This window comes from Microtus pennsylvanicus, chromosome 2, assembly GCF_037038515.1.
Source record: "Microtus pennsylvanicus isolate mMicPen1 chromosome 2, mMicPen1.hap1, whole genome shotgun sequence".
NCBI classification, from domain to species: Eukaryota; Metazoa; Chordata; class Mammalia; order Rodentia; family Cricetidae; genus Microtus; species Microtus pennsylvanicus.
In genome coordinates this window covers 140,682,886-140,703,997 of record NC_134580.1, presented here as the reverse complement: position 1 = coordinate 140,703,997, position 21,112 = coordinate 140,682,886, and the positions used below count along the sequence as shown (strand labels likewise).

Genomic DNA, 21,112 nt, shown 5'->3' with positions numbered 1-21,112 from the left:
TGATGCAGAGGCAGATGAAGACCCAGTGCTCACCACGGGGAACTCCCGACTACCCTCCACTGAGGGCGTTTCCATCCTCACAGGGCCGTTAGTTCAACCTTATAAATGCAAAGCTCTGACCTCCGGCTCATTCATTTAAAGGGGCTACTAGGCAATCTGCATTTCTTTAGAGTGATCAGTCTGCACTCTGGGCTCTCTGGGACAAACAAATTCCCCATAGCTATCTAACCACCCCACCCCAAACACCTGGATTCTCCCCATTGAAGAAACTATTGAAGAAATTCCTGAAATTTGTCCCCTTGAGGAAATTTCTGTACTCTTGATAGCCTCAAGCCATAGCTTGAGGAAACTCTCCCAGAGCCTGCTCTTGTCTCTACTACAGTTTTCCTTTGGGAAGAGACTGCTATCAAGTAGATGCACCTCAAAACCCCTGTCCTGAGAGAAGAGCTGACTTTTTTTTTTTTTTTGAGCCCATAAAAGTGAGCCAGGCTAGCTAGTAGCAGTGATAAAAACATTTATGGCCCGGCGATGGTGGCGCACGCCTTTAATCCCAGTACTCGGGAGGCAGAGGCAGGCGGATCTCTGAGTTCAAGACCAACCTGGTCTACAGAGCTAGTTCCAGGACAGGCTCCAAAGCCACAGAGAAACCCTGTCTTGAACCTCCCCCCCCCCAAAAAAAAAAAAACATTTATGTCTCTGGCAGAAACACAGTCCGCCACAGGTAGCAGTTTCTTCATGTTGGATCCTTTGCTGGGCACTACATCTGGCCAAGTTCAGAGTTGCTTCTGGACCCTAGGGCAGATGGGCTGTGTGGTGTCTGTCAGGTCAGCCAAGAGGGCCAGACGGACCCCGCGGCTTCCTCACCAGCTTGACTTAATGCTGGTCTTCAGAGGAGCTCGGTGCTCACCAGACAGGAAACCGTCTCCTCAGAGAACCCGAAAGCCTGCTCTAGGTCCTGTCTGGAATAACCTACGTGTTTTTCGGGGTAATCTGAGCCTAAAAGGACAAGCTTCGTCCTCACGAAATGCCAAGGCGTGTGGGCTATGATGGCAACCCCCCCACCTTAGTTGTGTGTTTTCTGAGCACCCTGGGTGGGGTGGAGTACAAGCTGACACCTCTGCAATTGCCGGGTCCCCTTCGTAAATGAGCTCAGAACCCTAGCCCTGACCCATTTTCCAGAAGCTTCTCCACTGACTTCCCATTGTGCTGACCCTCCCATCCTGCTCCCGGTCTTTGTCCACCTCCTGACGTATGTCATTAAGTCCAGGTGAACACAGATGGTTGGTGTCCCACTGTGAGCGGCATCCGTAGCCCCTGAAATAATGCTTTTAAAGCAGCTCTTCAAAAAAATCTGTTTAAGCTTAAACTTAGTCAAGTCAATAGTCATTACAGGATAGGAAATCTAGTATTGTGTGCTACCCATGGAGGGCCGTGGCAGAAACAGCTCAGTGCAAGCTGAAAGTGGGCTTTAAGTTCAGGCTGAATGTGTTGAGGGAAAGTTCTCAGGCCTGGGGCTGAATTCCATTTTTTTTTAAAGATTTATTTATTATGTATACAACATTCCTTTCATGTATGCTTGTATACCAGAAGAGGGCACCAGATCTCATTATAGATGGCTGTGAGCCACCATGTGGTTGCTGGGAATTGAACTCAGGACCTGGAAGAGCAGCCGGTGCTTTTAACCTCTGAGCCATCTCTCCAGCCCTGAATTCCAATGTTAAATGTCTCTCCCAGAGACTTTGTCTAGGATGAAAGTAGATTAGGTGTTTTTTTACAGTTGACGATCAGGGCCATCTAGTCTTGGAGCCCACGCCCTGTTAGCTTTCTAGCCCAAGGGTTTCTCTGGTGGACTGCTCCTGGGCTGGGCTCTCCCTGTTGTCCACAGTTGTACCACGGGTTATTGCTCCAAAGGGGGCTGGGTCTTGCCCTCTTTTCTTTCCCTAGAAGACTTACCACGCCTTGATCTGACAGAGGCTGTGCTTGTCCTTGGGCCTCCAAGGGGCATTCTGAATTCCTACAGTTGTCTGCCTATACTGGGTTTGACCCAGAACTGGCCAATGGCGTGAAGTCCCTGCTCATAAGTCCAATCCAGTTTCTGCTTGTTTCCATGCCTGCCTGGCCGTGCCTATAGGTAAACCGCCACAGTCTACGGCAGCTGGCAACCAGTCTCCCCCAGAGACGCCAGTGCTCACCCGCTCGGCCACCCAAGCCCCCGCGGCTGGCGTCACAGTGGCCGCCACCACCAGCACAATGTCGACCGTCACAGTCACAGCACCAGCCACCGCCGTCACAGGAAGCCCAGTGAAGAAGCAGAGGCCGCTGTTACCGAAGGAGACTGCCCCGGCCGTGCAGCGGGTCGTGTGGAACTCATCAAGTAAGTTTCAAACGTCCTCCCAAAGGTGGCATATGCAGAAGATACAACGCCAGCAGCAGCAGCAACAGCAGCAGCAGCAGCAGAGCCAACAACAGAGCCAGCAGCAGCAACCTCACTCTTCCCAGGGGACAAGATATCAGACCAGACAGGCTGTGAAAGGTACCTCGCCCCCTTCTGTTCTCTGTGGCGCCCACCCCCTTTTTGCCACATCAACAGGAGACAAACCACCCATTTAATTTTTTTCCCTGATTCCTGTGTGCCATGGTCATTGCGGGCCTTAGCCATCTCATATGGTATTATTATTATTATTATTTTTTTTTTTAAAAAAACCTGGCTTGCTATTTACTATTCACTTGGATTTTTGTTTTATTTCAGATGTTTATTTTTCCATTTTATAAACGATACACAAGTCTCCTCCTTACAGAGGGACAGAATACGCATGTAGAACTTTAAACGCTAAACGTGGGCCCATTCACTGTCCATGTCATTGCTCACCCTTCTGTGACTATCATGAGTAATTGTGAAAATCCTTTCCCAGTGCATGCATATACATACGTTTTTATATCATATACTATTATACCATTAAATATTACTTTCTTTTCCTTTTTTTTTAAAAGAAAAAATGGTACCATTCATGATTTTTTTTTTTTCCCCTCCCACACATCAGCATGTTTTAGAGGTCTGTCTGTGTCTTATTCTTTTGGACTGCTGCATAGTGTTCCCAGATTTATTGAAAACCTCCCCCTGCTAGTAGACATTTAGAATGCTTTCAGGTTTTTCCCCAGTATAAGCTATGCTGCAATGAATATATCTTTGTGTAATATGTCTTGTGAGTGTGAATGAACCCCTAGTCCTTTTGGGGGACAGTTTGTAGAGTATATGAAGTGGGTAGGTGACGAAGGTTCCTTTAAAGAAACTAGCGCTCCGTTCCGTGTAAAAGGTGAGCAAGCCTCACTGCAACCACAGCTGCAAGGCCAACTCTCCCCTCAGTGCTGGAGGCCTATCCCTGGCCTACAGCTGATGGGCTAAACCCATTTTGTCGGTCTGGACAGCATCAGTGAACCCAGATTCAGGAACAATAATTTGGGCCCGGTTTCTTCGGGGAGAGGAACTTCCTCCACACCCACCCTTTCTCCAATGCTCCCCACCCTCCCAATCCAAGCTTGCCCCAGTGAGGAAACCTCACCGAACTGGTGTGAGGCCCGTCCCAGGGACACCTACAGGAATTCACGACCGCCTGGGTGGAGAAAGCCTGAAGACCTGGGCAGGTCAAGACTGAGCTAGGTTGGTGCTGGGCATAGAAGCTTGTGAAGCCAGCTTGAGACTGGGACCGCCCCTTGTTGGATTCTGTCTCTAAAGGATGCCCCTGCCAGTGGGATAGGTGGGCACAGCACTCAGACCGGGTGGCAGTACAGTCCTCAGCTTTCAGATAGTCGATCCTATGTTGGATTTGGTAAAGTTTATTTCAGCTGGTAAGGGCTGGTTTTAATTGACAGTACACTGCTGCCCCATAAAGTGTCTGGGACAGATTCTACCACAGGCCTTGTGATCAATTAGGCCACACTTTGACTGGTAAGGCACTCCTGCACCGCCTGTTCATTAATATGGCTAAGCATTGGTTTGGTCACCCATGGCATACCGCACTTCTAGCCACAGTGGCAGGCACTGACTTCAGCGAGCTGTGGTCCTGTTTTGCCACCTCGTAGAGTGGTTGGTGTTGATTTTAATGACTACTGTGTTGTTGGACTTTGGAAGTCATGGGTGCAGTTTAGACTAAAACGCCTACCCAGTGTGCCCAAGGCCCTGGGTTCAGTTCCCCAAACTGCAAACCTCCAAAAGTGTCAATGACTGAGATTTCAACAAGTGAAGGAATCTTCCTCCCCTCAGTGAAAGTGGTGGGGAGTGACTTTAATAGAACCCGGTACTGTCCCCGTGAGAAAGGAGCCCAGCAGGACCTGTGCAGGGGTAGCTGGCAGGGAGCAGCTGAGAGAAAGGGAATTTAAACATTGTAATGAGAGTGGACGGGTTTGTGTGTGAAGCAGTCTGGTTTTGCTCCTGAGCAGCCAGACTCTTACCATCTCATAGAGATGGGGAGACTGTGGCCCTGTATCTTCAGACATTGGCTGTGTCCACCTGTGTGTGTTTTGATAACATGGCTTTTCGAGGCTGGATTAAGTCACCTAAACTGTACTGCCTTGAGCTCTCACTGTTTGCATTTGCTTAAGACTTTGTAGTTCAAGGTTAGGGCCTACTCGAGCAAAGAGTGCAAAAGAGTCTGACTCCAGCTTGGTCAAGGTGAGACACTGGTATTGGTTATGCGAAGAGTTCCCTTTCTTACCCCCGCTGTGTGCTGGGGTGCGCTTCCTCACATAGGTAGGGTGACTGGACCCTTTGCTTTTGTAGCTGTCCAGCAGAAGGAGGTCACCCAGAGCCCATCGACTTCCACCATCACGCTGGTGACCAGCACTCAGCCGGCAGCTCTGGTCAGCAGTTCCGGCTCCGCAAGCACCTTGGCGTCTGCCATCAATGCCGACCTGCCCATCGCCACCGCCTCAGCCGACGTGGCCGCAGATATTGCCAAGTACACCAGCAAAGTGAGTGGGTGGTGCGTGGCTGTGGTGGGCTTCTTGGGGCCAGGACCTTGGTGCTTTGCTCAAAGGCTAAGTTGCTGGCTTTGTGGGAGGGTCTCTAAGGCCGATCTTGCATTTGGGTTTCGAGTTAGTTCATCTATTTCTTATTTTTCCGTGTGCTGACAATGGTCAAACTAGGGTTTAAAATAGACCATGCAAGCATCCTACCGTCAAGTTGTATTCCCAGCGTTATTCTTCTTTTTTTTTTTTTAAATATTTGTTTATTTATTTATTGTGTATACAATAGTCTGTCTGCATGTATGCCTGCAGGCCAGAAGAGGGCATCAGATCTCATTACAGATGGTTGTGGGCCACCATGTGGTTGCCGGGAATTGAACTCAGGACCTTTAGAAGAGCAGGCAGTGCTCCTAACCACTGAGCCATTTCTCCAGCCCCAGCGTTATTCTTCTTTATCTTGAGACAGGGTCCTCCTCTGTAGCCGAGGCTGGCTTTGCTAAGCATCTGGGGTTGCAGATATGCTACCATGCCCCTGCCCACTTTAGGTTAGTTTTTGCCTTCTCCTGGGGAGATGTGAACAGATGTCTATTTATACCACAAAAGGTACCAATAACAGACCAGAGAAACATTCCCTGCTTAGTGGACCTGTGAGTTTATAAGGGCTAGGAATAGGACTGGGAGTGATTCAGGCCTAGCTACATCATTCCAAAGATGGCAAGGATGAAGAAGTCACCTCCCTGGACTCTGACGCTCACCCAGTAGGTGGTGAAGCTGTGGAAGTCTCTCCCCAGTTTTATATAACCTCGGCCTATGACTTCTGTAACTTTGCGAAGCCTGGAAGCCTGGCGAAAACACTTCCCCGCCAGGGCACCGGGCCAGTCTTAACTGCGAGAAGGCTGGGTTTAAAGTTCCTACGATGCAGACACACTGTATCACCGCATCTCCAGCTGCTCATTCAGGACAGATGTGAAAGTACTGGAGAGAGACACTGTCCTGTGAACAGCTGACCGAGGGCCTGCTTGCTGGGAGAAGGCATGCGGAGCCAAAGAGAGAGACTTCATTGTGGCACCAGCAAGGTGAGGTGCCAGGAACCAGGGACTGGGGGCTTCCTGGGTCCTCCCTGCAAGTCATCCATCCACTCTCTAGGACACAGTCCTTGCTGGTGGCCTGGCCGGCAGGATTGCCCACTGTGTGTGAACTTGACCCAGTCCCTCTTAACTGGCCAAGGCTTGTATGATCATGGAGACCTGCATGGCCTGCAGGTAGATAAGTGACAATGACCCCCAGGGTCCCAGCTGCACTGGTGATTGGCCAGAATGATGACTGGGGAGGGAGGCACTTGGTCCGTCACGGCCAAGCTAGTGCATGCTAGCCAGTTGCCTGCTTATTGGATGTATCGCTGCCGGTCATTTCATAGCTAATGAGAACTACTTTCCTATTTGGTAAATTACTGTGTGAGCAAGAACAGTTTGTGTTTTCACTAATGAGGAAATGAGTGTTCAGTAATTAGTGGGTAAGTAGTTCAAGTTATAGAGGGGCAGGTGAAAAGAGTGGAGAACAGTCTTTCTCCGGGTTTCCTTCCTTCCTTCCTTCCTTCCTTCCTTCCTTCCTTCCTTCCTTCCTTCCTTCCTTCCTTTCTTTTTTCTTTCTTGATTTGTTTTTTGAGACAGGGCTCCTCTGTGTGGCCCTGGCTGTCCTGGAACTTGCTCTGTAGATCAGGTTGCTTCTACCTCCTGAATGCTGGGATGAAAGGTTTAAAGACTGTGCCACCACCAAGTTTTCATTCGTTTTTAAAGCACACCCTGTCTGGCACAAGGGTTTTTTATGCATGGTCACCCTGGCCCTGCCAGCCTTCCCCTGGTTTTCTCACTCCGTTGATGTGTGTACCCCACACTTGGGTGCTGTTGTTCCTGCTACCTGGGAGGAGTCTCTGATAGAGATGAGAGTAGTAGAGGTGGGTTGGAGAGATGCCTGAGAGGTTAAGAGCACTGGCTGCAGCTGGTCAGTGGTGGTGCACGCCTTTAATCCCAGTGAATTTGAGGCCAGCCTGGCCGACTGGCCTAGTTAGTTCTAGGGCAGGCTCCAAAGCTACACAGACAAATCCTATCTCAAAGGGAGGGAGGGAGGAAGGGAAGGAAGGAAGGAAGGAAGGAAGGAAGGAAGGAAGAAAGGAAGGAAGGAAGGAGCAAGAAGCATGGACTGTTCTTCCAGAGGTCCTTAGTCCAGTTCCCAGCAACAACATGGTGGCTCATAACCATCTGTAATGAGATCTGGTTCCCTTGTCTGATGTGCAAGCAATATATGCAGGCAGAACGCTATAAACATAGTGAATAAATCTAAAACAAAATGATACATAAGAAAACCAGAGACATAAGTGCACTTTGTGCACCTTCCCACTGGAAAGGGAGGGGTGGGCCAACAGCTAAGGGCTTGCAGCCCCATTTGAGGAGGCGCTAGCACTCAGGCAGGAGGCAGAGGGACATTACACATACATTAATTGGTATCTATCTGAGTTTGGCTGCTTCATGAAACCTAGAAAGCGTAACAATCTTTGACCATAGTCCCTAAGTCCCAGGTGTGGAGTGATTGGCATTTCTGCGACCGGTCTGGAGCATACAAATCCATGGAAACATAAAGTGGATAAGTGGTTCCCAGGGACCTAGGTGAAGTAGGGGGGTGGTAAATGGGATGTTGGGGGTCATGCTGACTAGTGTTAAGTCATCCTGAAACAAATTATAGTCATCCAGGAAGAGAGAGAGCCTCACTGAGAAAATGCCTCCATAACATTAGGATCCAGGCAAGCCTCTAGGACATTTTCTTAATCAGTGATTGATGGAGAGGGTCCAGCCCATTGTGAGTGGTGCTACCCCTGGTCTGGTCCTCCTGGGTTCTATAAGAAATCAGGCTGAGGGGATGACGTAGAGGTTAAAAGCACTAACTGCTCTCCCAGAGGTCCTGAGTTCAAGTCCCAGCAACTCCTATGGTGGCTCACAACCGTCTGTAATGGGATCTGGCATGCAAGTATACGTGCAGGCAGAATATTGTATACATAATAAACAAACAAATAAAATCTTTTAAAAGAAAAGTAAAAAAGAAAGAAAGAAATAGAAGAAAGCAGGCTGAGTAAGCCATATTGAGCAAGCTAGTAAGCCGCACTCCTCCATGCATGGCCTCTGCATCGGCTCCTACATCCAGGTTCCTGCCCTGTTGGAGGTTTTGCCCTGCCATCCTTTGGTGGTGAAGTGTACTGTGGAAATGCACTTAAAACTCTTTCCTCCCCAAGTTGCTTTGGTCGTGGTGTTTCATCACAGCAACGGTAACCCTAAGACAGTGAAGACTAAGGGGAGGGTGGGGTCCTCGTCTGTGTGTGTGATGAAAATGTTCTAGAATTGCTTATACTGCTGACGGTATAACTCCAGACATGCCAAAAGCTCTTGTGTGTCTGAGTGTGCACGCGAGTTGGCATATAGCCACTGAAGTTAGCACCTCAAAGCCAGCAGATTGTGCCCTGTAGCCGGTGGTGCAGATAATGTATTAATTATATCTCATTAAAATACTCTTTTGGGTTCAGCAGGATGGTTCAGTGGGTAAAGGTTGTGCAAGTTTGGCCTGACTTTGATCCCTGGAACTCACGATAAGGTGGAAGGAGAGAACTGACTCCACAAAATTGTTTTCTGACCTACACTTCTGCTTGAGACACACACACAGACTTTAAAAGAATGATCTTGGGGAGTGGAGGTGTGGCTTAGTTGCTAGAGTGCTTCTCCTGTGTTAAGGTCTGGACTCAGCCCTACTAGTGAATTTAAAAACTGGGTGTGGTCAGGGGCTCAGCGTCGTCAGCTACAGAGTGATAGTGAGGTAGACCAGATGGATGCATGAGGCCCTGACCTTATTTTAAAAGAGAAAGAAAGACTAATTTTTATTTATTTTAAATTTTGTTTTTTTAAATATTTATTTATGTATTATGTATACAATATTCTGTCAGTCTATATGCCCGCAGGCCAGAAGAGGGCACAGATCTCATTACAGATGGTTGTGAGCCACCATGTGGTTGCTGGGAATTGAACTCAGGACCTTTGGAAGAGCAGGCAATGCTCCTAACCTCTGAGCCATCTCTCCAGCCCTTAAATTTTGTTTTTAAGTTTAAAAAAAAAAAAAGAGACTTCATGAAACAAAAACAAAAGTCTCTTCCTTAAACCTGCTGCTTTGGCTCAACAGGACACACCTGGGGGTGGAGTTTGGCTTCTAAAAGGGACTCTAGGTGGCTTCCATATTGTTTGCAGGGATTCTCAGCTCAGCAAGGGGCTGGCCTGCACACTGTAGGTCATTTGGGAGTCCCTCCCTGCTGTCAGCCATCTTGGCAGACTAAAGCGCCCAGGTCCTGGGAGGGACACTGTACCCCAGACATCACTAGCGTCACGTTTGCCTTCCTGTCTCCTACCGAAAGCCACAGTCTTGTTTTTATCTTTTCAGATGATGGATGCCATAAAAGGAACAATGACAGAAATCTACAATGATCTCTCCAAAAACACCACTGGAAGCACAATAGCTGAGGTTAGTGGCTCCTGGGGAACCCCCAGCAGTTTGGGGCTGAAGCCAGAGCCATGGGAAACTGGACTGGAACCCCTCTGGGGACACTGGCTCCAGGCACATGGCTTACTCTTTGGCTGTGAGCATTGGTGGGGAGGTTCATTAAGCAGGTGGTGGCTAGGGAGATTAGTCCTGCTTCCTGCCTGCATCCTGTTAGATCAGTGGGACTGGACAGCAGCTTTGGGGTGTGTGTGATCAGTCCTATAGTTTCTCCTGTCCCCTGACCTTTTTTCGACCCCTTAACCCTACCCCCAGGTTTCTTTATGTAGCAGTTCTGGCTGCCCTGGCACTCACTCTGTAGAACAGACTGGCCTCGAACTCCGGGAGATCCGAGTGCTGGGATTAAAGGCGTGCGCCACCTCCCGGCTTGAGGACAAGTTCTTCCTGTGTAAGAATTTGTGCACCAGAGGCGCCGTAGCTCAATGAGCAAAGACAGACAGAGGTTAAGCAGTTGTACTAGTTACTTACAAAGTCATCTCTTATAATTAGATCGTGAAGCATCTTTATATTAAAAAAAAAATCCCTGCACCTCCCTCAGAGGCCACTCAGAGAGTGACCGCCTGCTAGTATCTGTGTGCACAGCACAGTGCTGGCAGTGGCCTGGTGGCCTGTATTCAGCCATCAGGTGACACACAGGGAGCAGGGTTACTTGAGGCCACTGGAGATGGAGCTGCAGGGTGAGAATGAATCCCAAGCAGAAACATTGGCCTTTGAGGCAGGGTTTTCTTAAAGGCGACACACGGGACAGTGCGAATATAAAGGCTTATGAGAGACCCTGAAGAAATCAGTGGAGATTTCAGAAGAAACAGGCTTTGTGCATGGTGCATGGGGTGTGCCTGTGCATTGTCTACGTAGGACCCTTAGAAATTGCCTCTCTGTCCCCAGTGACAGGGGGTAGGGTTGGGGGCAGGGAGATAGGATTTCACTGTGTATTCCTGGCTGGCCTTGAACTCACTGAGTTCAAGTAAACTTGCTTCTACCTCCTGAGAGCTGGATTAAAGGCCACTACACTCAGCCCTTTCTGTTCATTTTGACCGTTTGTGTGTGGTTGATGTTCTGGTCCACGCATCCCTCCTGAAACCTAGGATCCAGGCTGTGTTAAGATGACCACACCCTCCAGCCCCCCATCCCTTCTGTACTCCTCTGAGTGTTGACATGTGGCTGTTCACTCAGTTGCTCAGGCATGTGGCACAGGGGACCCTCGGCTCTGGGGCATCCTATGCAGGTTGGAGGGTGTGGAGCAGCCACTGGCTCTCTGTCCCCTCCCAAGTCAGCACTGCTGCACAACCGTGACAACCCAGAATGGCACCAGGCATTATCACTGTCGTGCGTGGGCAGGTTGCCCAGGTGGAGAGCAACCATAGTTTGGGTTTATTTTTCCCTTCCAAATGAGTGGCCCCAAATTTATCCCTCCCCAAGATCCTTTTGGTCTTCAGAGATATGGATTTGGGATGTCAAGGATGATACATGGGACACTGGGACTTGTGGGGCGGGGTGGGGGTAGAAGTGGGTTAGAGGGGTCCGTTTGCTCCCCAGGGTCAAACTCAGGTCATCAGGTGTGGCACCAGGTAGCCCTGTGTTCATGTGGCTTAAAGAATCATGATGCCAATTAAACTTTTAATGTATTATTTGGTTTTACCTCTTGCAAAATTTGCAAGTGGTGGTGGTGGGGTGGTCTGTTTGCTTCGGCTTTCAGAACCAGGATATTCAAGGGTCTGTGTGTCTTGTGTGTGTGTGTGTATGTGACCCCTTCCCTCCTACCACACAACCCACGACCTGAGCTGTGGGGCCGTGGGCTCAGTGCCAGGCTGCTAGGCAGAGCTTGGGGACAGTCCTGAGGGGGACCAGCTGCCACGGATGACGTCTTAGGCTCCGGGGTCCTCTCTGCAGATTCGAAGGCTGAGGATCGAGATTGAGAAGCTGCAGTGGCTGCACCAGCAGGAACTTGCTGAGATGAAGCACAACCTGGGTGAGTCCCGGGCTTCGGGAGCCACTGGCTGCTTTGAGACTGGGCCCAGATGCGAACAGCGCTACTACAGTAGACTGTTCCTGGAGTCAGGGAGAGCACAGTCCTCAGGGATCTGGGGGGTGGGGTTCAGATCACTTGTAGGGATCTTGGCCATAAGTGCCTTTACCAACTTGGTGGCCCTTTTCTTGTCTTTTTAATTCAAGAAGAGCTTGTGAGGAATTAAGGGCCGTTCCATTTACATTCTATGTAAATGTTAATTCTGCCTGCAGTAGAAGCAGAGGATTCTGGGAATGGGTGGTTTGATAGTTGCTCCATTAGCATAGTGATCAACCGCATTGTTCCCTGGCAGGGTCATTCAGACAAGACAAGTTGTATTCAAATTCCTTTGTTATTATCTGTGCCTCAGTTTCCTCGTCTGTGAAAAAGGGTGCTAGAGCTTATCCTTGGGAGTATGATACTGCCTATGTTGCTGGTCTAAAGTGCTTAGAACCACACTCGCACACAGTAGGTGCTGTCTAAGTATTTGATTGACAAGAAAAAAAATAAATTGAGAGCGGATGAGTATCAGTTGAAATTGTTTGAAGAGCTTGTGGAATTCCTGCAGCTTGAAGTTACTCTGGGTGACATCACTGGGGCTCCTGTTACCTACATACCGGGCAAGGCACTGACAGTGTGACAGGTCATCAGACTTGAATGATGATGTCCCAGCTGAATGACTGGCCCAGGGTCACCACACTAGATCGGGCCAGTGTGAACCTAGGGGTCTGCTGCCCAGCGTGCTGTGCTGGGTCAGATGACGTAGCTGGTGTCCTCCTCCTCCAGAGCTGACCATGGCGGAGATGCGGCAGAGCTTGGAGCAGGAGCGGGATAGACTCATCGGTGAGGTGAAGAAGCAGCTGGAGCTGGAGAAACAGCAGGCGGTAGATGAGACCAAGAAGAAGCAGTGGTGTGCCAACTGCAAGAAGGAGGCCATCTTTTACTGCTGCTGGAACACTAGCTACTGCGACTACCCCTGTCAGCAGGCCCACTGGCCCGAGCACATGAAGTCCTGTACCCAGTCAGGTACTGATGGGCGCCTGCCAGGGAGGCTGCGGGGTGGGCTCTTGCACGTATGCCTGCCAATGACTGTTAGCACTGATACACAAGAGATACAGTCATGGGGTTACATGTCAGACCTGGCACGGGCTCTGCCACCTCCAACAGCCGGCGTGGCAGAGCTTTTGACCAGGTGATCTAGCCCCAAAAGTCAGTGGTCCTGGCATCGAGAACCTCTGTCCTTTGTGGTAATAACAATCCACAGCCTTAAACAGGATGCAGTCCCAGTTCTCAGGTTAAGGAAGAAGTATTTGTTGGCTGGGAACTGGTTTGCTGTTAGGATTGCCATGGTAGTCATCATCTCCTGGGCCTGGAGCTGCCAGGCACCGCCACCTGTCGGCATTTTTAGTGGTTTTAAGTTGTATGGTTAGTTTATGGCAACATGACTCTGGGGTATTCTCAGCCATGTTCGGCAATGTGAATCGGTGGGAGGGGCGTGGCTCCATGTGGCTTCTTTAGATCTCTCAACTTTCTTTGTGGCATGGTGAGGTCTGTGCCTTTAATTCCTCCGCGTTTTTCTATTCACCCAGAAGCTCTGTGCCCCTCTCAAAGGATGCCAGTGTCTGACACTCTCCTCAGAAATAAGGTCGCTGGGCTGAGGCAGATCTAAGCCTAAATGAAGTCCAAGGCTCCCTTGAGGAGCGGGGGTGTCACAGCCCAGCTCCATATAAGCTTCCTTTGCCTGAAGAACAAGTTCTCCTCACTCACCAAAATGATTTAACACCCGGATTGCTAAATATCAAAAGATCTATTTTCGAATGAAGTTGGGAACTCTGGCTTTTGGAGATCATGGCCCATGCCAGATCTCTAGGCAGGGGCTGGGAAGGATCAAGCCATGGGGTCCTCGAGGTGTGGCACAGGTTTAAAGCTGGGCTCCAAGTGAGCCCTGAAACTATCACACATGGCTTGGAGCATCCTCATGAGCTCTCTCTTTCTCATTGGTCCCTAGCTACTGCCCCTCAGCAGGAAGCAGATGCTGAGGCAAGCACGGACACAGGAAATAAGTCATCCCAGAGCAACTCCTCCTCCAATGCACAGTCGGCGCCGTCAGAAACGACCAGTGCCTCCAAAGAGAAGGAGACATCGGCGGAGAAGGGCAAGGACAGCTCGGTGAGGACCCTGCACCAGGACCCTCTCTGTATCTGCCACCCCCGAATGTTCTGGCAATCTAGGCTCTTTCTGGCCGGTGTGTCCTAGATTCCAATGACATGCAAGAATGTGGAAAGCCTGGGTGATGTTGGGGGGACCCTTTAGCTGTTCTGCAGGGTCCCTCAAGATTCAGAAGGGGGTACCTACTAAGACCTTTTGCAGAGGTGAAATCTATGTCCCTTCCACTGAGCCTGGAAGCCACCAGCCACCTATCACTGTGGAGGACTAGATGTTTGGCTTTGTGACCAAGGATCTGCTTATTTTAAAACCACTTGAGATTTAAGTGTCCCCTGTGGTCCAGCCTGACAGCACTGGACCACAGAGACACAGCTGCTTGCTGTCTGTGGGGTATATGATAAAAGTTGAATACACAGGCTTTATTTTATTTTACATCATTGCTTACACATTTAACTGTATTTCAAGAGACCAAATCATTAGATGGTCAGTCAAAACCCTATTGACTTCATAGATAGTGTATCACCTTTTAAGAGACTAACATGAAATTAAATTAACAACAGATTGGTAGCATTTTGGGCAGTATATACCTTCTTTGCAGACAGGTACTGGGTAGGTCTGTGAGTGGAGCTTTGGAAGCAGTCAGTGTTCTAAGATCCAAGACAGTAGGGATAAGTGGGACATCATTCAAATGTCTTGATCTGGCCTTTATAATCTGAGCATAAGATGTGTGGCCTTCCATCTATTCTTGTCTAGTCGCCAGGTAGAGGCCTCTTCAGGTGTCTTGGGTTGGGGGAGTAGTGAGCCCTCCCATGATTCCTGAGGTTCTATGATCCCATCTTTTTGTTTGTATTTCTAGACCCTGGATCTTTCTGGCTCCAGAGAGACAACGCCCTCCTCCATTCTCTTGGGTTCCAACCAAGGCTCTGGTATGTCGCCCCCTGGTGCAGATGTTGTTTTATATTTCACTTGGTCAAGTTGCGGGGAGTCAAAGACTTGGGATCTTTTGGGGTACCTTGGATGGGTTTGGGTGGGGGTGTGGCTAGGCAAGGTGTTATCCAGGTGCCTCCTTGTGTTGGTGACCTGTGTATATTGTGTTTACTGGGAGCACCTTTCTCTGGGGACACAGGGTCTGAGGTCCTCAGGCCATGTTTGATTCATGGAGATCCTCAAAGCCTTTAGTGATGAAGACGATGATGAGTAGGGCCTCCTCTAGCCGTTGTGAGCATCTTCTCTTGTGGAGTTTGAGCTACCTTTCCTTCTTCGGCGTCTTTTCCCATATTCTTCTGATCTTGTTCCCAGAGTTTAGAGCCATGGCTTCCTTCTCAACAACAGTTTTGGGCAAACGGAGGTTCTCTCCTGTCTTGGCTCCAAGATCTTTCAGTCTGCTGATTTTCTTTAGCTGAAAACCAACAGTTAATGTTTTATTTCCGCACAGTGAGTGTAGACAGAGGAAGGTTGCTCAAGGAGGTGGCTTGGAGGAGTTGGAGGAAGATATAAACTCACTAACTTCGTTGGTTTGGGTTTTTTGTTTGTTTGGTTTTTTTTTTGTTTTGTTTTTTTTTCTTTTTGAGGCAAGGTTTCTTTGTGCCACCCTGGCTGTCCTAGGACTAGCTCTGTAAACCAGGCTAGCCTTGAACTCTGAGATCTGCCTGCCTCTGCCTCCTGAGTGCTGGGATTAATAGCCTACGCTTTTTTTTTGTTTTGTTTTTTGTTTTGTTTTTCGAGACAGGGTTTCTCTGTAGCTTTGGTGCCCATCCTGTAACTAGCTCTTGTAGACCAGGCTGGCCTCGAACTCCCAGAGATCCGCCTACCTCTGCCTCCCGAGTGCTGGGATTAAAGGCGTGCGCCACCAACGCCCGGCTGGCCTACGCTTTTTTAAAAAAAACTTGCACATTTGGGATGCGATAGAAGTGAAGATAGAAGTGGACAAAGCAGCCCCTCCCCCCAGTATCTCCTGCAGTTCCTCCTGTTGCCGAGCTCAGAGGGCTCTGTCATTCCAGATTCTGTCATTAACATCAAAATCATCGTGATCTTCCTGCCTCAGCCTCCTGGGTGCTGGGGTAATGGGTCTGTGCCACCTTGCCTGCCCTGAGTTCTGCTCTTCACAAAGACAAAATGGACGGTGTTCTAGCTGTTTGGTGTCTTAGTTTGGAACGCTTTTAAAATCATGTTTGAAGAGGTGCCTTAATGGATCTTCTACTTTTTAGTGGTGATAGTTAAATAAAAATAAAGTGAAATAAAAGGAGTCATGGTGGCTCACGTCTCTAATCCCAGCACTCAGGTGGCAGAAGCAGACAGATAATCTGTGAGGTTGAGGCCAGCCTGGTCTACAGAGTGAAGCTGTCTCAAATATAAACACACAAATAAGCCCACTGAATTAAGATAAAGAGGATTGGAGTTGGGACTCTGAGGTGCTGTGAGGGGGTTAGAACCGTGAAGTGACAGTTAGGGGTGACCTTGGGGCCCTGCTGGGGATCTGCTAGAGGATTCCTCTTTCGAGGCCAGGGCAGCCACACTGTTTCGCAGGAGGCTGTGGGCTCCTTGACAGCTGTGCCAAGTCACAGACCAAACAAAGCCACGTGCATTGTTGGGAATTGAACTCAAAACCACTAGAAGAACCATCAGTGCTCTTAACCTCTGAGCCACTTCAGCAGACCCCGCTCCTCACTCTTGACACATCAGTTAGTGCCAGCTCTCGGTCCTGGAGTCGCTGCTGATGACGTATCTTGGAGGAGGGAGGAAGGAAGTGGTCCTGAGCTGTGTGTCTTCCGTCTGGCCTCAGTGTGGACATGGAGGGGTCTGTTGGGACGGAGATGTTAGGAGGGGCACTGGCTTCCCCAGTAGGTGGACATGGGTTTCTGTTTGTCCTTTAGACTTGATGTCCTTTTGGGTAGTATTGGGGATTGAGTTCAGGGCCTCATCCATGCTGGGCAAACCACAGAGCCAAATCTCAGCAGCAGTTTGTACTCAGAGTTTTAAGCAGAATGTCCTTGCATGTGAGCACAGAGACTAGACTAGAGCTGGCAAGTGTCTTTACCCGGCTCCACTGCTGCGCTGGCCCTTTGGGACTTCTGCAGACCGGCATTCTGGCCTGTCTTTAGACTTTATCTGTGGGCTTCCTCTCCCGCTTCCTGAGCTGGGTGAGCCTACCTACTCCCAGTCTCGGGAGAGGCCGTCTTTTCTTGGCCGCTCACCTTCTTCCTATCACTCCATCTCATCCATGCTGGCTACTCTGCTGGTACCCAGACTGAGAGCTGGCACACTTGGCTGTCCTTTCTCACCTCCTTTCTCTCTGAGTGTGAGAAGTTGCCATCACACGGTTCCATTTGCAGTGACTGTGATGTCACTCATTGCCTAGGCATGTGGCCTACTGTGGTGACACTTGTACTTCCTCCCCTTCTTTCTCTAAGCTCCACTTCCCCCTGCTAGCGGCGTTGGTGGCATAGTGGTGAGCATAGCTGCCTTCCATTTCCCCTACTAAACCCTCAGGATATTCGTTAGCGTACACGCTCCTTCCGCTTGCTGTGGAGCTGAGGCTGGCCTCAAAGTCATGATCCTCCTGCCTCAGCATCCTGAGGGTTGGGATGACAGGTGTGTAGCAGTACACTTGGCTTTCCTGAGGATGTGGTTTGTGGATGTCCTTTTATTGTGGCCTAGGTTTAGTCAGCTACTCCCTCCTGGCTGCTGTCCCCTGTTGTCCTCAGTGTGGCACGTCTGCCAGCCTTCCTGTTCTTTACAGATAATCAGTCCATTCTCTGCTCTACTGTGTGGTGTCTGCCACCCTCGTGCGCCTCCACTCAGCCTCAGTTTCCCTGCTTGAATCGGGCTCTTGGCGAAGCTTACGGTTCGGAAGTTTTGCTCTCAAAATCCAGAGAATCTGTGGCTTGCAAAATATGGGGTTGCTTTTATGTCCCTGTGTGTCTACTTCCTCCCTGCGGTGCTGTGTCCGGAGACCCTGTTTGTGGTTTGCACACATACTCAAAAGCCCCAGCCACCGGTGGGCACATCTAGTGTAGTGGCGCACGTGAAGGAACAGCTAGCCAGCTACCCCGCCAGTGACCACAGCGGTGACCACGGCTGTCAGCCCCTGGGGTTGTGTGGAGTTTGAGCGGTGACAGACTCTAAGGGTACCTGTGCTCTTCTTCAGTTAGCAAGAGGTGTGACAAGCAGCCTGCCTATACCCCAACCACCACAGACCACCAGCCGCACCCCAACTACCCAGCCCAGAAGTGTAAGTATGATGCTGTCTCGGGGCAGCTGCTGCAGGGGAGTCATTCCTGGCATGCAGAAGCCTCGTCGTGTGTCGTGTGTGTGTCTTCGTGGGCGTGTCCTGTTCTTTGAGTCTTGTCAGTCTTCCTGTCGTCTGTACCTCTCACTGCCTTTGCAAGCTGCCATAGGACAGTGTAGGGTTGGCGTTTCGGGGACTTTGTTTTGTCTTAACCGGATACCGCATCTCCCCTGCCACAGTCGACCTCGTCAGCCAGCATCCTGCACCCAGGCCACTTGAGGTTCAGACCTCTAGACCCTGGGATCTTGAGTTCTGTTTCTTCAGTGTGCCCGCTGATCTTGGCTCTCCCCAGAGCTGGAAGGACTTGGTGGTGTGTGACTGCAGCTGTGGCAGTCCCTCAAAGACATTCTGGAAGATTCTAGTGTAACTAACTGCCCGGAGTAGGAGCTCACCTAAGAGGGCGGGTTCCAATTGCCTTTGACTGTTAGAACACTGCCCCCTTCTGGCTGAATATAAACACAACTGGAACCTTCTCTGCACAGGCTTTGTGACAGACAGAAGTGCCGTCCATTAGGGGCAGCAACAGCCTTCCTCACTGGCCCCCTGCCATCTTGACACTCCAAAGCTCCGGAGAGTTGGAGAATCTGGAGCTCAGTGAATGGTCTAAGCAGTTAGGGTTCTTAGTGGACAGCCATTAAGGCTGTCATCGCAGCCACCGGTGCTGCCCACGGATTGGGGCGATTGTCCTCTTCCTTTAGCTTCCTCTTTGCTTCCTCAGCTACTACCTAGCTTGATGCCTATATGTCCTCAAAGCCATCCCGGGTGTCAGTTGGGGTATGTTTCGGTCACTGCCCCCCAGCACGATCCTTACTGGGAGTCTGTGGGGTCCGTATCCAGGTAGGCTCAGCCTTCTCATCTGGTCCTCATTTCTTCTCTTTTACCATCTCTTCCTGGTTTGAATGTGAGTCTTCTAAAATTAACTAAGAGTCCTGTGAACATCGGTAGACCATGTGCCAGGTTTTAAGAGTGCATGGGCCCTGTGGTACATTCAGTCACTTCACAAGGGCAGGGATTCCCCGACACCACCGCTCACTAACCTTCACTCTGGAAGCATACCACGTACCACCCTGCTGGTCTTCCAGTTAGCCGTGGTTGAAGCCTAAAAATCAGCTGTCCCTCTGCTCTGTATACCTACAGATAAGGATATCAAGGTAGCTGTGGCGCAGCCATGGTGCTTGTACAGCTGGAGGGAGGGAGGTGGCTCCCGACTGCGGGATGAGTTGAGGGGAGGTGGGCAGGGGAATTGAGTTTGCCGTCTTTCCTCCACAGACCATTCCCGGAGCAGCAAGACCGGTTTGTGGAGCAGCAGTGAAGAGAAGCGAGGGTCAGCCCGCTCTGAGCACAGTGCAGGGACCAGCACGAAGAACCTCATGCCCAAAGAGTCTCGGGAGTCTCGGTTAGACACCTTCTGGGACTAGGGTGCATTGTGAACCAGGATATACCTCCCTGTGGGGGGAAACAAACCCAAACAACAGGAAGCAACAGAAACTGGAGAACAGCCACCTTTCAAATTCCCAACACTCAGGCTCTGCCCGTGGGCTTGGCTGCAGGGCAGCGACTTGACTCCATCCCAGCATGGGCCTTGGCTGGGACTGCTGGACCTCGTGAGCCCAACACTTTAGGTGTAAGTAGGTACACTTTGTGACGTCACTGACCTAGCCTACCTTCCTTTTTCATATCTATACTGACCTTAACTTATAAGAAGAAAAAAAGAAAAACAAGTTATATATAAAAGAAATCTACAACGAAAAGAATGTTTTGCTAATCCAGAGGGCTGGCTAGTTAGCTCTCTGGTATCACTGTGGTGTCAGGGCTGGGCCCAGGAATGGCTATTCTCACACAGGTCCTCCTCCTTGGATACCCAGGGGTTGGGGGGGGGGTAGCCACTGTCGCTCTGCAGCACACCACGGTCAGGGCTCTCAGGCTGTGCTGTCCTGGACCCGCCACACCAAGCCATCGGCCCCTCACAGACCCTACAAGACGATGTTATGAAACACAAGCTCGCTGGGCTCGAAGGACACAGAGAGAAGCGTGTGTGTTTGTGATTTCAGCTATGGTTCCCCAAGGGGCAAAGCAGCCTGCTGTGTATGCAAGGTCCCCATGAGCAGCCCATGCTCCATCGTGGATGCAGACCGCATTCACGTGGGGATGCCCCTTCTCGCTGCCGAGTGCTTTTCCATAAACACACAGGTTCGTGGAGAGATAACACGTCTCATAGCAAGGACCCAAAAGCAAGGTGCACGGTGAGGACATGTGAGCCCGCGGATGGAGCATGTATGTATTATTTATATGCTGGAGTTCTACGTTTTTATGTAAGCATGAAACACAGGCAGTGTGAGAGAAAGCCAGGACCAGTCATGCTGTTAACGCTACGTCTGCCGTAGGTTCCCATTTTGTATGTTGTGTAAAACGAGCATCGATCGAAGCAACAGGCGATGTGTGTATATGAGAAAAATTAATTGTATATCATTCCAGTACATTCCGTTGTACATTTTAGTCTTCGTTTACTTTCTCTTCATTGTTGCTAAGAGAACGCAAGCTGTGCATCGTCCAGCTAGTTTACCCCACTAGAGAAGAAAGGAAGAAATGCCGGAGGAGAGCAGGAGAGAAAGAACATTCGTGAATTGCAGTTGTCAAAAAACAAAACAAAAAAAACAAACAATCTAGCCTAGCTGGCCTTATTTGGGAAGCGTAACTGCTTTTAGCATATGGGAGTATTTTTTCACATTTTCTTTGTATAAAATTTGTATTAAACTTAAATATCTTTTTTGATGATGGTGTTTCTTCATGACTGAGCCAGTGGTCTCTCGCGGTTACAATCTTTTGGGTTCTCCTCAATGTCCCAGTTTTATCAGATTCTTCACCTTTCTTTCTTTTTTTTAAATTAAACTTTTGACAAAACAGTTTGATTGTGACAGTCTCCCATGGGTCAGGGTGTGGCTGTGCCAGGTTTGAATGGCCAAGCACAAGTGGAAGGTTCCCCTGAGGTCTTGGGCACCCTACTGGAGTGGTCTGGGGAGGTACTTTCTTCCCTGCTAGGGTAGCTGCATTCTTCCTGAGGCAGAGGGCTGGACCACCAGCATCTCCAGGGCCAGGCTGGG

The 21,112-nt window shown here is 49.8% G+C and overlaps 1 protein-coding gene across 31 annotated transcripts in view; it reads left to right on the top strand.

The window, feature by feature from the left end:
- Positions 1-20,783, top strand: part of Zmynd8 (zinc finger MYND-type containing 8) — a 97,332-nt gene extending 76,549 nt beyond the window's left edge. For 12 of the 31 annotated variants that reach the window (XM_075963075.1, XM_075963069.1, XM_075963080.1 and 9 more), the window contains 9 exons: positions 2,132-2,533; positions 4,778-4,968; positions 9,436-9,516; positions 11,443-11,521; positions 12,344-12,583; positions 13,566-13,726; positions 14,580-14,649; positions 17,871-17,954; positions 19,281-19,749. In XM_075963075.1, coding sequence (XP_075819190.1) covers positions 2,132-2,533; positions 4,778-4,968; positions 9,436-9,516; positions 11,443-11,521; positions 12,344-12,583; positions 13,566-13,726; positions 14,580-14,649; positions 17,871-17,954; positions 19,281-19,429 — 1,457 coding nt within the window. In that variant the 3' untranslated portion in view covers positions 19,430-19,749. Of the gene's footprint in view, positions 1-2,131; positions 2,534-4,777; positions 4,969-9,435; positions 9,517-11,442; positions 11,522-12,343; positions 12,584-13,565; positions 13,727-14,579; positions 14,650-17,870; positions 17,955-19,280 lie in introns of all 31 variants that reach the window. The other 19 variants (XM_075963087.1, XM_075963095.1, XM_075963089.1 and 16 more) reach the window with 6 other exon arrangements.
- The last annotated feature ends 329 nt before the right edge of the window (positions 20,784-21,112 follow it).